The sequence below is a fragment of the Fukomys damarensis genome, unplaced genomic scaffold (genome assembly GCF_012274545.1).
Source record: "Fukomys damarensis isolate Sample0158 unplaced genomic scaffold, DMR_v1.0_HiC HiC_scaffold_27, whole genome shotgun sequence".
In the NCBI taxonomy this organism is placed as follows: domain Eukaryota; kingdom Metazoa; phylum Chordata; class Mammalia; order Rodentia; family Bathyergidae; genus Fukomys; species Fukomys damarensis.
Window position 1 is genome coordinate 30,960,424 of NW_022900939.1, and position 13,482 is coordinate 30,973,905.

A 13,482-nucleotide genomic window follows, 5' to 3' on the forward strand; every position below is an offset into this window, starting at 1 on the left:
GGTGGCCAAGGAGGGGCTAGCGCCCAGAAAGTTTCCTCAGAAATAGGAAGCAGTTTGATTTCTCCTTTTAAGTCATGCTTTCAGTTGGGTAGGGCTCAAGAGAGCAAGCGGAATCTTACAGAAGCAGAACCATGCCAGGTTAGTGGGAGGCACAAAGATGTTTCACACACACTAGGTGAGCTACAAAACATCCTGCAACGGCAGCGAGTTTACTGCCAAGCAGTATGTGGGGGTGTTGGGTGCTTTATTCAAGCACAGGTATAAAATGGCATCAAGGCACAAGATGGAGTCGAGTTGGTTATCACAGTACACACATCCAAGCTGCTTTTCTAGACAGAATGTTGAGTGGTTCATGAATCACTGATACAATTCAATGGGACAAGTGTGTTTCATGGTGCAGGGGAGAAATGCAAGTGAGATGAATTCAGATTCCCAACTCTACTACTTAATAGATGTGTGACTTTAAGGACGTTGTTTTATTTTGTTTTAGTTTCCTCACATGTAAAATGTAAATAATTGTGGTCTAAAAATTATGCTCCTTGATATTTATGAGCTAAAAACTTAGGTCCACACAAAACCTATACATATATGTTTACAGCATTTTTACTAGTAAGTGCATAGACTTGGAAGCGACCCAAATAACGATTAGTAGGTGAATGGATAAATAAACTATGTACCGAGCTGGGCGTGGTGGTGCACACCTGTAATCCAGCAGTCAGGAGGCTGAAGAAGTAGAATTGCTGCAAGTTCATGGCCAGCCTGGGCTACATAATGAGTTAAGGGACAGCCTGAACTATAAAGGGAGACACTGACTCAAAAACAAGAACAACAACAAAAATAAACAATAAACTATGTACATCCAGACAATGGAGAAGTCATCAAGCCATAAAAAGATATGGAGGAAGCTTAAATGAACCAGTCTGAAAAGCCTCCATGCAGTGAGATTCCAACTGTGTAGCCCTCTGGAAAAGGCAAAAATGTGGAGCAGTCAAAAGGTCAGTAATTGCCAGAGGTTAGGAAAAGCGAAAATTGAGTAACAGGCAACAGGGGATTAATAGGCCGTGTCGTTAAACATTTGTCTTAACCCATAGAATGTACAGTCCCCAAAGCGAAGCATCATGTAAGTGATGGCCTTCAGGGGACGTTGATGTATCAGTGCAGTGTTGCTTTAACTGTTGGCATAGCCCTCTGGTATCAGAATAATCTAGAGTATCACTGCTACTGTATGGACTGTTATCCTTCTCCGACTTCCCAGCACAGAGGCTTTCAGAGCGACAGCAAGGAATCTGTTTCCCCAGCATCCAAGATAATCCTGAGGCATTGCACGGTAGGAGTGCTGGTGCCCTGAGCATCTGCGAAGGATTGCACCACTTCACCCGCCCAGGCACCGCCTAATCCAGTGTCCCCCACGCAGTTCTCTCCAAAAATCCACCTGGAGGTTTTGTCAGGACACCGTGTCTCTGGAAAGTACAAGGGGAAGTAGTGATCTAACAGTTCTTCAAACCATCTCAGAACCCAGGCTCTGTGTGAAATGACTTGTTTATGAAGCAGTGCGTTCTTTCTATCAGTCTCCTGCTTGGTGACTACTCCTCTTCACGGTGTGAGTAATCGTTCATTGCCGTACCTGAGTTTTATGCAGTAGTGCTAATTTCCATGTGACTAACTGAACCATTTAGTCTTTGGGGAGCTTTTAGGGGAAAATGGAGTTGTAGGCCTGAGTGAGCTAAATACTTGTCACTGGAACTGAAAGGACATAATAAGGGATTGTGCGGTGAGCTGCCAGAAGTACTGCTTAGACCCTTTCCTTCTCATTCTGTAAACAGGCATGTGAACTGAATTCACTTGTGAATGGAGGTAATGTTTTCATAAGTTCTTGGAAGCTCAGCCATGACTGTCTACTAGCAGGACTGTTGGACAGGTACTGAATAGAATTCTTTCCAAATTCTTAAAAATTGGAGCAAAATTGTGCTTGCTTCGGCAACACATATAATAAAATGGAGCAAAATGAGATGACAGAATAGGAAGGAAAAGAAACAAAATGATATTATAGATACTTATGTACAAGTTAAAATAACAAATATTTACTAAATGCCCATATGCCAGGCCTTTTGCTAAAAATATGCACAAAGTCTGTCTCATCCTCACAACCCCAGAAAGTATAATTTTCAGTATATAGAAGAAATCAATCTGAAAATGATTCATATATCTGACAATGAACAGAGTCAAGATTTAAACCCAGGACTTCTGACTCCACTACATACAAAACTGTAATCGGGGGGCACCGATTATGTACAGTTGGACTATCAGTGTTTTTATGCCAACACAGCACACACTGGTTCCTGTTTCAGAGTTCCCCTTGACTTGAGTTTTATGAAAGTAACTCGCAGGTGGGGGGGGATTGTACTTGCAAACAACACAAAATAAAAGAGACCAGGTGTATCTTCCCACTTTAACTAGAATACTGGACACCATATATGAAAACTGGTTTTTTGACATGGAAAAGCGAAGTAGCTCAGGGTTTCAGTTGCTGAGAGAAGAAAAGTAAACCTAGTGAGTTTAGGATTGCTCTCTCCCTGGGGAGAGTTTGCTGACTTAAACTGAGCAAGAAGACCTAGACCAGGGCTTCAAGGGACACACAAAGAGCAGAACTCAGTGTGGCTGAAGGGGCTAGACTTTGCAGTTAAGGTCTCAAAAAGGAAAAATGTCCAACCCAAGAGCCCCAGAGATATTGAAAGGTTCCAATACACATCATGGCACAATTTCAGAACACCGCAGAGAAGGATCCTATTGCTTATCTGCTACTTGTCTCAGCCTGGCATCAGACTTGTCATCAGTATTGTCTGCTGGAGCACAGCACAGTACTTGCACAGTGCTGACACATGTAGCTCTCAACCTAGAGTTGTACAAGGAGCTCAATTCTCAGCTGAGTGTATGAATAATGCAAAGATATTTTCACAATGAAAAGACTTAGTTTACCTTACATTCACTCTTTAAGAAAAAAATAACTTGAATGTAGCAGAAGCCAAGAGGAACGGCCTCAACTCAGGAGTGGGAATAAAGAGACCCTGGACTGTGAAGTATATAGGAGGCCTAGGAACCCTTGGTCCTAACAGAAAAGGAATCCAGGGAGCATAAGGAAAAAAATCTTCAAAAGATAGGTAGTTGATATTATTACCATATTTGATGACTATTTATTTACTTTGCTTAGTAAGAAAAGGTGATTATAATCCAGGGAGAAGTCTGGAAAAGAAATGTATTGTCCAGATTGGCAGTGAAATAAAATATGTCCCTGCTTTAAGCAGCTGATGCTTGGAATGTTTAACTTTGATCAACACAGGTTTGGTGATAAAAAATTACAGACAATTTTTTCCATACTTGTCTAAGTGCTGTACTAGGTTAAAATTAAGTCTGTGAGTGTGTACAGATTGCCACGTAGCTATAATCTTCAACTTCATGATCATACAGATAACTATATTGTATTTTGTGTCACATTTTAAAATAAAAGCATAAACCAAGCATGAGAAATTGATGGATTGTTGGTTACCTAAATGTTCAAAACTTGATGTAATGGAAATGGCATACTTGGCAAAACTTGAAAATACAGGGGAAGGAACAGTAAACAGGTGAATTGTTTGAGTTATTTTACATAAAATCAAGGTATTTTTCAAAGGTCCTAGGAGAAGAAATAGTTAAAGGATATTATTTTAAATTATACAGATAATCATATGTGATATGTTAAATAGAAGAAGGCTTGACCTAGAAGGGAAGTAAATGAAACAGTTTTCTTTTCCTTTATATCATGAATTTGATTTTATGTTTAGACATAATAATTCTGTGTAAGAATCACATACCTAACTGTGTACCTCCAGGTGCCACTCTCAGGAAGCTGAGGCAGAGGATCACCAGGAGTTTGACACCTGTCTTAAGAAGCAACAAAAAAGGATGAGCTAATTAAGTATACTGATTGCCCTCCAGAACAACTAAGGCAAATATTGAAATTGTTTACATCTAGGAGTAAAACTTATGAAGGTAGACCGAGATGGAGCCCTTACTTTTCATTGTGTACCATTCATTTAGACTTTTATATATGTTTCATTATTCTTAGTGGATGTCTATTTTTAACATAAGTATTGCAGATTATTTTACCCAGGACTTTTCTTTGTCTTTTGCCATATCCTGATGTGTCTTGAGTCTACTAAAATACTAATGTGATAATAGGAACATACACTGTCTAACACAGGAGGTGACTGTTTCTGTCCCATAGAGAGAATATTAATGAGTAGTAATATTCTAAGCAGAATATTAACGACTATAGAGTGTGAATAGGAAAGGGCGTCCAGGCTGGTAGGGGCATTTAGAACACTCCTCGTAAGAAAAGATAAGAACCACTGGCGCATTGCTTCGGAGTATACAAAGCAGGCATGATGGGCACCGGATCCCCAGCCTTAGAGTATAGAAAAAAGTGTGTATTGTTCCTTGTGGGCAGCAATAGTAACAATGGATAGAAATGAGAATGGCAGCATTGTTAACAGCTCTCCAACTACCAGAGCTGTGTAGTGCTGTCAGTGTTCAAACAAAGATTCTATCGAGAGGTTAGGTGCTCTTGCTTGGTTAGGGTTATGCTAAAGGTCTTCTGAGGTTCCTTCCAGTGTTAAGTTTGGAGGGAGGCTGGTTAGAAACACTTGTTTTACTTTTTGGGTTTTTTTTTGTGGTACTATGGGTTGAACCCAGAATCTTCACATTGAGTTTATCTCCAGACCTTTTTTTAAAAAAAATTGAGACATAAAACAAAAACAAACAAAACAACAGAAAGAGAAAATAAAGCAAAAAATACCAGAAAATGAAAAAATGGAAATAAAGTGTTTGTAAATGGGGGTCGGGTGAAGGGAGGGCAGGGACAAGGGGAAAAAGTGAGAATCAAGACCTATCATGTAAAGGTACAAGATCCCAGTAATGCATAACTGTACTGTATACCTAAGCTGTACCAGTAAACACAATAAAAAGAAAAAAATAAAAATAAATAAATAAATAAAATTGAGACAGGATCTTGCTAAGTTGCCCAGGCTGGGTTTGAGCATGGATTCTCTTGCCTCAGCCTCCCGGACTGCTGGGATTTCAGGTGTGCACCACCATACCTGGCCTGACAAGCACTTTTTAACCATGTATTCATTGGGCTTTAGGATACATAAATAAAACATGAATAGATTCAAGGAACTCAATCTAGTGTTGTCTATTTCACCTACTAAGTAGGGACTAATATCTACTTTGCAGAGTTCTTGTTATAAAAAAGTGATTTAATATTTGTATCTGGCATTTAATAAATGATTAAGAGAAATGATAATTGACATATCCAAGGGTTTGCTTAATTTTCCTCACAGGAAACCATGGCACTTGAGTAACATGACAATCACTAAGCTGTATGATTTAGCAGAGGTAGATGAGGACATGGGCTAGATAAAGACTGGCAGCTATAGATTAAAGGTAGAAACTGAGGAAATCATCACTTGGAACAATTCTCTTCAGTACAGCAAAGACTTCTGTTCATTGCCTAGTATTCCCTACCTTACAAAATAAACATTTTTCTTACAGCCCAGAACAAATGCTCTTTTCTCCTTGAAGTCACATCTACCTTCAGACACTTCAAAAAGTTAGTATTGTTTTGGTCCATGCCTTAACTTCTAATGGACTGGATGCACAGAGGAGAGTATCTGTCATTTTTCTCCATAATGTCCTTACTACATAGCTCATGTGAGCCACGTATACTGAATTTTAGGTTTTTGTTGTTGTTGTTGCAACAATAAAAATAAAAAGAAACCTGGGTATGGTGACACACAGTATAATCCAGGTACTCTGGGTGGCTAAAGCAGAAGGATCACAAGTTCAACTCTCACCTGAGGAATTTAGCAAGACCATGTCTCCTAAAATAAGTAAATAAAATAGCTTGGGTTGTAGCTCAGAGCAAATGCTCTGGGCTCAATCTCCAGAACTGCCATAAATTAACTTTAATAATTTTGTTTTGTTTTTTTGTTTTTGCTTTTTGGTACTGGGGATTGAACTCTGGTCCTCCTGCTTGCAAGGCAGGTGGCAGAACCATTGAGCTAAATCCCCAGCCTAGTGATGTATTTGTTTAATCAAGTGTACCAAAAATATCATTTCATTGTGGTCAGTTTAAAAATTCCTGCTGAGATATTTTATGTTTGTACTAAGTCTTCAAAATCCTTTTATTACATTAACAGCAAGTCTTCACCTGGCCTCGCCACATTTCAAGTATCAGTAGCCACTTAGCTGAGGACTGATGTACTGGATAGCGGAAGCCTAGCACATTATGGGTGATTAGTAAATGAATATCCAAGACAACCTTTCAAAAGTAATCTCTTTTCTTCACCAGATTACCATGGCTGCAGGAGTCATGCCCCACAATGAGCAACCATATTCCATGTTGGTGAAAAGCAGTGGGAGTGCTGCAAGCATGAAAGGTAATATCTGCTAAATATATTTTTCTCTCTTTGTACCTAGTATTTAATACATGTATGTGTGTGAATAAACGTAAAAGCAAAGGCAAAATTCTTCATTTGGAACTGGTAAGATCCAGGTGTTTTTAAGGCCTTTTGTTGATTTCTGCCTTACCTCTTTGGTGCATTAGGATTCCTTTTCAAAATCCTGAATAATGATCCTGTCCTTTTTAGAAGGGAAGTTTCAAACATGTTTGTCTCCTGCATTATTATCTTAGACCAAGAATATGCCTTTGCTCCTATCATCAAACGCCTACTTGTGAGTCAGCTGTTCATTGTTTTCTCCTTCATTTTCTTGCAAGTGCCACTTACAGAGCACATTCAGAAGCACTGGAGCCCTACTTCTCCCAGTGTTATTTTCACTCTTCCGTCACCTTCCCACACAGTTTTGATTTTTTTTTAACAGCATCTCATGCAAAGAAGTGTGCTGAAGTGTGCTATAACTTGGACTCCTGCTGCTACACTTGCTCCTGTCTCACACTCCTGAGCTGGAAGCTTGCCCTGACTCCACTCTGGCCTTGTTGGCTGATAGTCAGATTTCTTTCAGTGTGGCAAAATACCTGAGATGAGTCACCGTAAAGGAGGAAAGGTTTCTTGTGGCTCACAGTTTCAGAGGTTTCAGTCCATGGTCAGTTGGCCCTCTTGCTTTTGGGTTTATGGTGAGGCAGTATATTATGGCAGAGGAAACTGCTCACCTCATGGAGGCCATGGCTAACTGCCTTCTACTAGGCCCGACTTGCTAACAGTTCCACCACTTCCCAGCTGTGCCCCAAGTTGGCACCCAAACATATAGTACTTGGACCTTCGTGGGACAATTAAGATCCAAACCCTAATATTGGCCTTCCTGCTCCCATCCATACTACCCAGGAGAAATGTAGAGTGATTTTACTGGGTGATGCTTTCGTAGCATTATTTTCTAACTGCTCACTCTAGGTTTCACCTAAGTGCCTTTAGTCCTACTGTATACCTAACTTTGCAGGATATCTTCTGAGGATATGGCTTCTTTGGTCAGATAGTGAAGAAGGAATTGTCTAACTGAAGGGTTATACTTCAGGGATTGCCAGGAGCAGTTTGTTCTCAAAACTCCTTGTGTGCTTGTTGGAATCTGGCCGCTCCACCAGGGGGAGTTCCCTTTGATCCAGTGTGCCTAAATTCCTTATTTTTGTAGATCCTCTTTCATCTGCCTGCTGTATGTGAATACAACTGATACTCCTGGCAACTGCCATTTGTGGACAGTTTCTGTATGCCAGATTTACTCTTAGTTTTCCTGGCCTTAGAGAGAAGTGCTCTTAAAACAAATGTAGTAATGATGTCTGCTTGGTGCTTCCCTGGAAGAATATTCTTTTTGAAGAAACCCAAGTGCCACCATTCTGATCAGAAAACTCTCTAAACCACCCCATCCCAGCACAGCTCCACCTGAGGACTCATAACATCAGCCTTACTATTCATAGTAGCAACTACTCCCTATACTTTACCAAGTCTTGTTCTTGGGCAACCATTATTTATTGCTAGTGCGCTCTCAAGCTTATTTTTGCCAGGTAACCACAATCCTCTTTCACTGAACTCCCCTCTCCCCATGACCCTAAAAAAGACCCAATGGCCTGTATAGAGTTGCTGGTCTAGTCTCTTAGAGTGGTCCCTCTTTTGTTTGTTCTGAAATAAACCTATCCTATTGAGCTCATACCTCTGTTTCTTTTCTCCTTTTTTCCTAACTCTTTTCCCCTAAGCAACACTTCAGCCAACAAGTTTTAATAGTCTTAACAAACCTTTTTCCCACTTCTTTGTTGTGTCAGAATATTAGCTCTTTCTTGGTGTTTTTCAGCAGGGTTTCTCTTAGATTTGCGGGTGGGACAACTCTTCATTATAAAGAAGTGCTCTGAGCAGTGATGGCAGTTAACACTGCCCCCCCCAAATCTACCAGTGTCCCCAGGTTCCAAAGACAACCAGAAAACCCTACAAATCTCCAAATGCCCTGCAGGAAATTTCTGCTCCCTCTTTTGTGGTTCTCTAGATGAGATAATTTTTACCTTTCCAAAAAATATTTTTCAATTAAAATTTTCCTTATTATACAAATGCAGGTAATTTTTAATTAGAGATACACTGAAAAAATAAAATGTATTTCATACCTAACTTTTGAAATGTGTATCTCATCTATAAAGTAGTTATATATATAGGATTTGGAGTGGGAAGTAGTTTTTTAAACTGTTGGCTAATTAATTCATAGAAAGACTTATTGTAGATGTACTTAAATATTTGTGTTGAAAATAGAAATTTCATCAAGAACTACAATTTGAAATGAGACAGACCTAGATTTAAATCTCAATTCTACTATTTAAAAATAAAGCAAAAAACCAGAATCTATCCCAAAACAACAGAAAATACCACTTACCCATCATCTCACCATAACAGTCACTTCCCCTCATGCTTTTAACTTGGAATCAAAGTAAAGGCACCACGCCATTTTATTCATTAAACAACCTTATCGTCTTTACCATAACTAAAATAACTAATAATAATTGCTTAATGTCATTAAATAGCTAAAGTGTTCCAATTTTTATTGCTGTCTTATTTATATCTCACAATTATTTAGAACATTTGCAGTGTGTTGGAATCCAAAAGTGTCAATATATTGTAACTGGTGCTAATAAAGTTCAAAATTCTTAAACTTGTGTTTCTGGTATCTCTTTCTCCTTAATTTGTTAGTTGAAATCTGGTTTTGGGCCTTGTAGATCTTGCTATCATCTGCATTTTCCTGCTTCTATAAACATAGTATTTTCAGTATATTAGTAGATGGATAAAGAGTCGAGTCAGATTTTTTTTTTAAAAGTAAGAACATTTCACAGTTGGCAAAATACTCCTCCATCAAGATGCCTATATTGTCTCTCTCTGAAATTAATTTTTTGTTTTGAAATAACTTCAAACTTAAAAGCTGGAAGAAAAGCACACACAAAAATCCACTTCTTTTATTCATCTACAAACCTCCATTCGAATTTTGACAGCTGTCCCATTAATAACTCATAACTCATTCCTTAGTTCTTTCTTGCCCTTGATAACCTTGATGAAATTTTGTGAGATTGCAGGCTGTAGCGTGTCTCTCGGTTATATGTTTCTGGTTTTAGGATCAGGATAATGTTAGCTTCTGAGAATGATTTTGGAAGTACTCCTCTCAATTTCATTAAAAGGTTTTAAAGAGTACTAGTGTTAGATCTTCCCTGACATTCTGTAGTATTAACCTGTGAATCCATCATGGTCCTTGGCTTTTCTTAGTTGGCAGTTACTGCTTTGATTTCCTTGTCAGTTACTGGATTGTTCATGATAGTTAAGTCTTGGTTCAGTTTTGATAATTCACATATATCTAAGAATCTCTACATTTCTTTTGAGTTTTCAGATTGTCTAACCATGTATATTTGTGAACTAGTTGCTAATAATATTCTGGATTTTGCCAGTTCACATTGTGATTTCACCTTTTTCATTTCTAATTGCATTAGTTTGTGTCTGTTGCTTTCCCTTTTTTTTGTAAGATTGGCTAAGAGTCTATTTTGTGTATTCTTTCAAAGAGCCAACTCTTGAGTCTTTGTACTGTGTTTTAGTCTCCATTTTGTTAATTTCTGCTCTGGACTTTACAATTTCCTTCTTTGTACCACCTCTGAGTTTAGATTATTCTTGTTTTTCTAAGGTCTTGAGATGCATCAATAGGTTATTTATTTAGGTTCTCTCTGTTTTTCTTATGTGGGAATTCACTGCTGTAGGACTTCCCTCATAGGACTGCTTTCATTGTGTCCTGAAAGTTCTGGTATGTTTTACTGGCATTATCATTTAATTCTAGGAACTCTCTTATTTCTTCCTTAATTTCCTCTGTAACCTATTGATTATTCAAGAGTTTGTTGTTTTATTTCCATATGTCTTCATAGTTTCTGTGGTTTCCATTGTTATTGATTACTAATTTCATTGCAGTGTGATCTGACAAATATGTATGGTAAAATTTTTATTGCTTTCCATTTGTTTACATGCTTTATTCACTAACGTGACCTATTTTAAAGAAGGTACCACATGTACCTGAAAAGAATATCTATTCTACTGTGATGGGTGGAGCACTCTGTATATATCTATTAAATTCCTTTGTTCAAAAGCTTGGTTCAACAATGGTATTTCTTTGTTATTTCTTTAGTTGATCTATTTGTGATAGTGGGTGTTGATGTTTATCTGATATCATGTTCATTTTTATATTATGTTCATTGTTTTATAAAGTTGGGTGCTCCATGTTTTGGTGCATATATGTTTGTAATTGTTATCTTTTCTTGTTGAAAGTTCCATTAACCTGGAATGTCCTGCTTTGCCTCTTTTGATCAGCTTTGGCTTGAAATCCTCTTTGTCTGAAAATAGGATAGCTGCTACATGCTTATTTTCATGTTCCTGCTGGATGGAATATTGTTTTCTGTCCTTTCATTTTTTAGTCTATAATTTCTTTTTGTATTAAATTTGTTTCTTGTTTACAGCATACTGTTGGATTTTGTTTATTGATCCATTCTTCTAATCTGTGTCTTTTGATTGGTGAGTTGAATCCAATTACATTGTTAGTAACAATCGATAGGTATTAACTTATACTTGTATTACTTTCTTGTTGCTGTTTTGCTTTCTTTCCATTTTACTTAATTTCTAGCAGTACCTAATGCATTCATTTTTATTAGACCTTTTGGCATCGTTAGCATCATTGTCTCCTTCTATGATATCCTTGAGAAATTTTTGGAGTGTTGGTTTGGCGGTCATGCATTTCCTTAGGTTTTCTTCTTCATGGAATTAACTTATATCTCCATCACTTTTGAAATATAGTTTTGCAAGATAAAACAAGCTGAGTCAGAAGTTGTTTTCTGTAAGAGTTTGGAACACTTCATTCCATGCTCTTCTTGCCTTTGAAGTTTGTGTTAAGAAAGCTGTTGTAATTCTGATAGGTTTCCCTTTATAGATGATTGGTTGCTTTTTGTTAGGAGCCTTTAAGCTTCTGTTCTTATATTGTATTTCTGGTATTTTATTAAGTATGTGGCATGAAGTGATTTTTTTCTGATCATGGTTATTTAGGGTTCCATATGCTTCCATTATCTGTATGTTAAATCCTTTCCCCATGTCTGGAAAGTTTTCTGTTATTAGTTGAGTAAACAAGTTTTTTATGCCCTTTGTGCTGTCTTCTGATGTTTTGCTCATTCCAGTTACTCATAGTAGCCCTCTTTGAGTTCTCTAGGAACTGTTGGATTCATTTTTCGTGTTCTCTTGTTTCTTGTTCTCATGTTCTCTTGTATCTCTCATTAATTGATCTGTTGTTAGTCAACTTTTACCTTATATTTTGGAGAACCCAGGGACTGGAGGCAGATCCTGGATCCTGACTCAGGTGTGGGTCCTGGTAGGTATTGATCTTGGCTGGGGATGGGGCACCTAACTTTAAGGTATAATTCATGATGGTTCACCCAATTTTTACCTGTACATGTTTGTGGTACATAATGATTACATTCATTGAAAGAAGATGGTACCTGTATATGACACATTAATTTTTTTGCTTCCCTCTCCCCTTTTTTTCTCTCTCAATTCACCAATTTAAATTATACAATCTAGTTTGTTGAGCATAGTCATGTTGTTATTCAACCAACACCATAATCAATTTTAGAGCATGGTTATCACAGGCTAAATAAATTATACTCTTTAGTAATCACCAACCTCATTCTCCATCCCCTCCATCCTGCCCCCTAGTAATCACCAGTCTACTTTCTGTCTCTACAGATTACTTTCTTCTGAACATTTTGTATAAACAAAATCATGTACTGTGTGGTATTTTATGATTGGATTATTTCACATGACAATGTTTTTCAAAGTTCATTGATATTGTTGCATATGTTAGTACTGCCAGATTGAATAATTTTCAATTGTGTAGATATACCACATCTTTTAATACATTTACCAATTGATGATGAAATGGAATCATTCCCACTTTTTGGCTATTATACATCATTCTGCCTTGAACATTTTTGTACAAGATTGTGTGTGGACATGTTTTTGTTTTTTCTTAGGTATATACTTAGGAATAGAAAGGTGGGTCATAAAGTTAATTCTACTTATGTAAGGAACTGCAAGGCTTTCCCAAAGTGGTTGCTCTACTTTATAACCTCACTAGTAATGAATGAGGGTTCCTGTATTTTTATATAACCTCACCACCATTCTAGTTAGTATTAAGTCATGTCTCTTTGTGGTTGTAATGTGCATTTACCTAATGACTAATGCTGTTGAACATCTCTTCATGGTTTATTGACCATTTCTGTGTCTTTTTTGGAGAAATGCCCATTCAAATTGCTTACTTCTTTTTAAAAATTACTGAGATGCAATTCATTTATTTTTCACTCTTTTAAAGTAATCCTTGGTTGTTAGTGTATATACAGAGCAGTGCAGTCATCACCACTATCTAATTCCAGAATATTTCTTCAACCTGTGAGAAACTGAGGCCCTGTCTTTTCTATCAGAGGATTTATACTGCACTTAGACACTAGTCCACCTTAGGCTGGCCTCCCCCACCCCTTACACCATAGTTAAGGGAAACTCAGGCTCTGTTTAAATTCTGGGAACGTAGCTGCAGACCAAAGACAGCTTATCAATAGCCAAGGACTTTCTGTCCCTCCCAACTTTCCCCTTTCTGCTCTTCCTTCCCCTTGGCAACTCTTCTGATCTTCCCTCATGCCACTTAAACTAGCCATTTGAAATAGATTATGAAGCTTCAGCCCAACTAATGGGGAAAAGGTCAGCTGCTTCTCCACAGTTAGGGATAAAAGAGACAACCCTTCTTTGTCCTGCACATCTGCTACCTCTTTGCTGGAGTATTCTTGTACCCTTTTGCAAAAGTAAAAACGCTTGTTGAGATTTCTTGGTGTCTGAGTGCTTCATTATTTGCCCTGAAAAATTAAGTCTGAGGGCTTATTTCCAACAAGCCCAA

General features: G+C 37.8%; 1 protein-coding gene across 6 annotated transcripts in view; it reads left to right on the top strand.

The window, feature by feature from the left end:
* Positions 1-13,482, top strand: part of Ptpdc1 (protein tyrosine phosphatase domain containing 1) — a 74,624-nt gene that overhangs the window by 12,558 nt on the left and 48,584 nt on the right. For 2 of the 6 annotated variants that reach the window (XM_010607568.3, XM_010607570.3), the window contains exons 3-5: positions 1,824-1,918; positions 3,870-4,029; positions 6,389-6,476. In XM_010607568.3, coding sequence (XP_010605870.1) covers positions 4,024-4,029; positions 6,389-6,476 — 94 coding nt within the window. In that variant the 5' untranslated portion in view covers positions 1,824-1,918; positions 3,870-4,023. Of the gene's footprint in view, positions 1-1,823; positions 1,919-3,869; positions 4,030-6,388; positions 6,477-13,482 lie in introns of those variants that run through there. The other 4 variants (XM_010607574.3, XM_010607573.3, XM_010607569.3 and 1 more) reach the window with 3 other exon arrangements.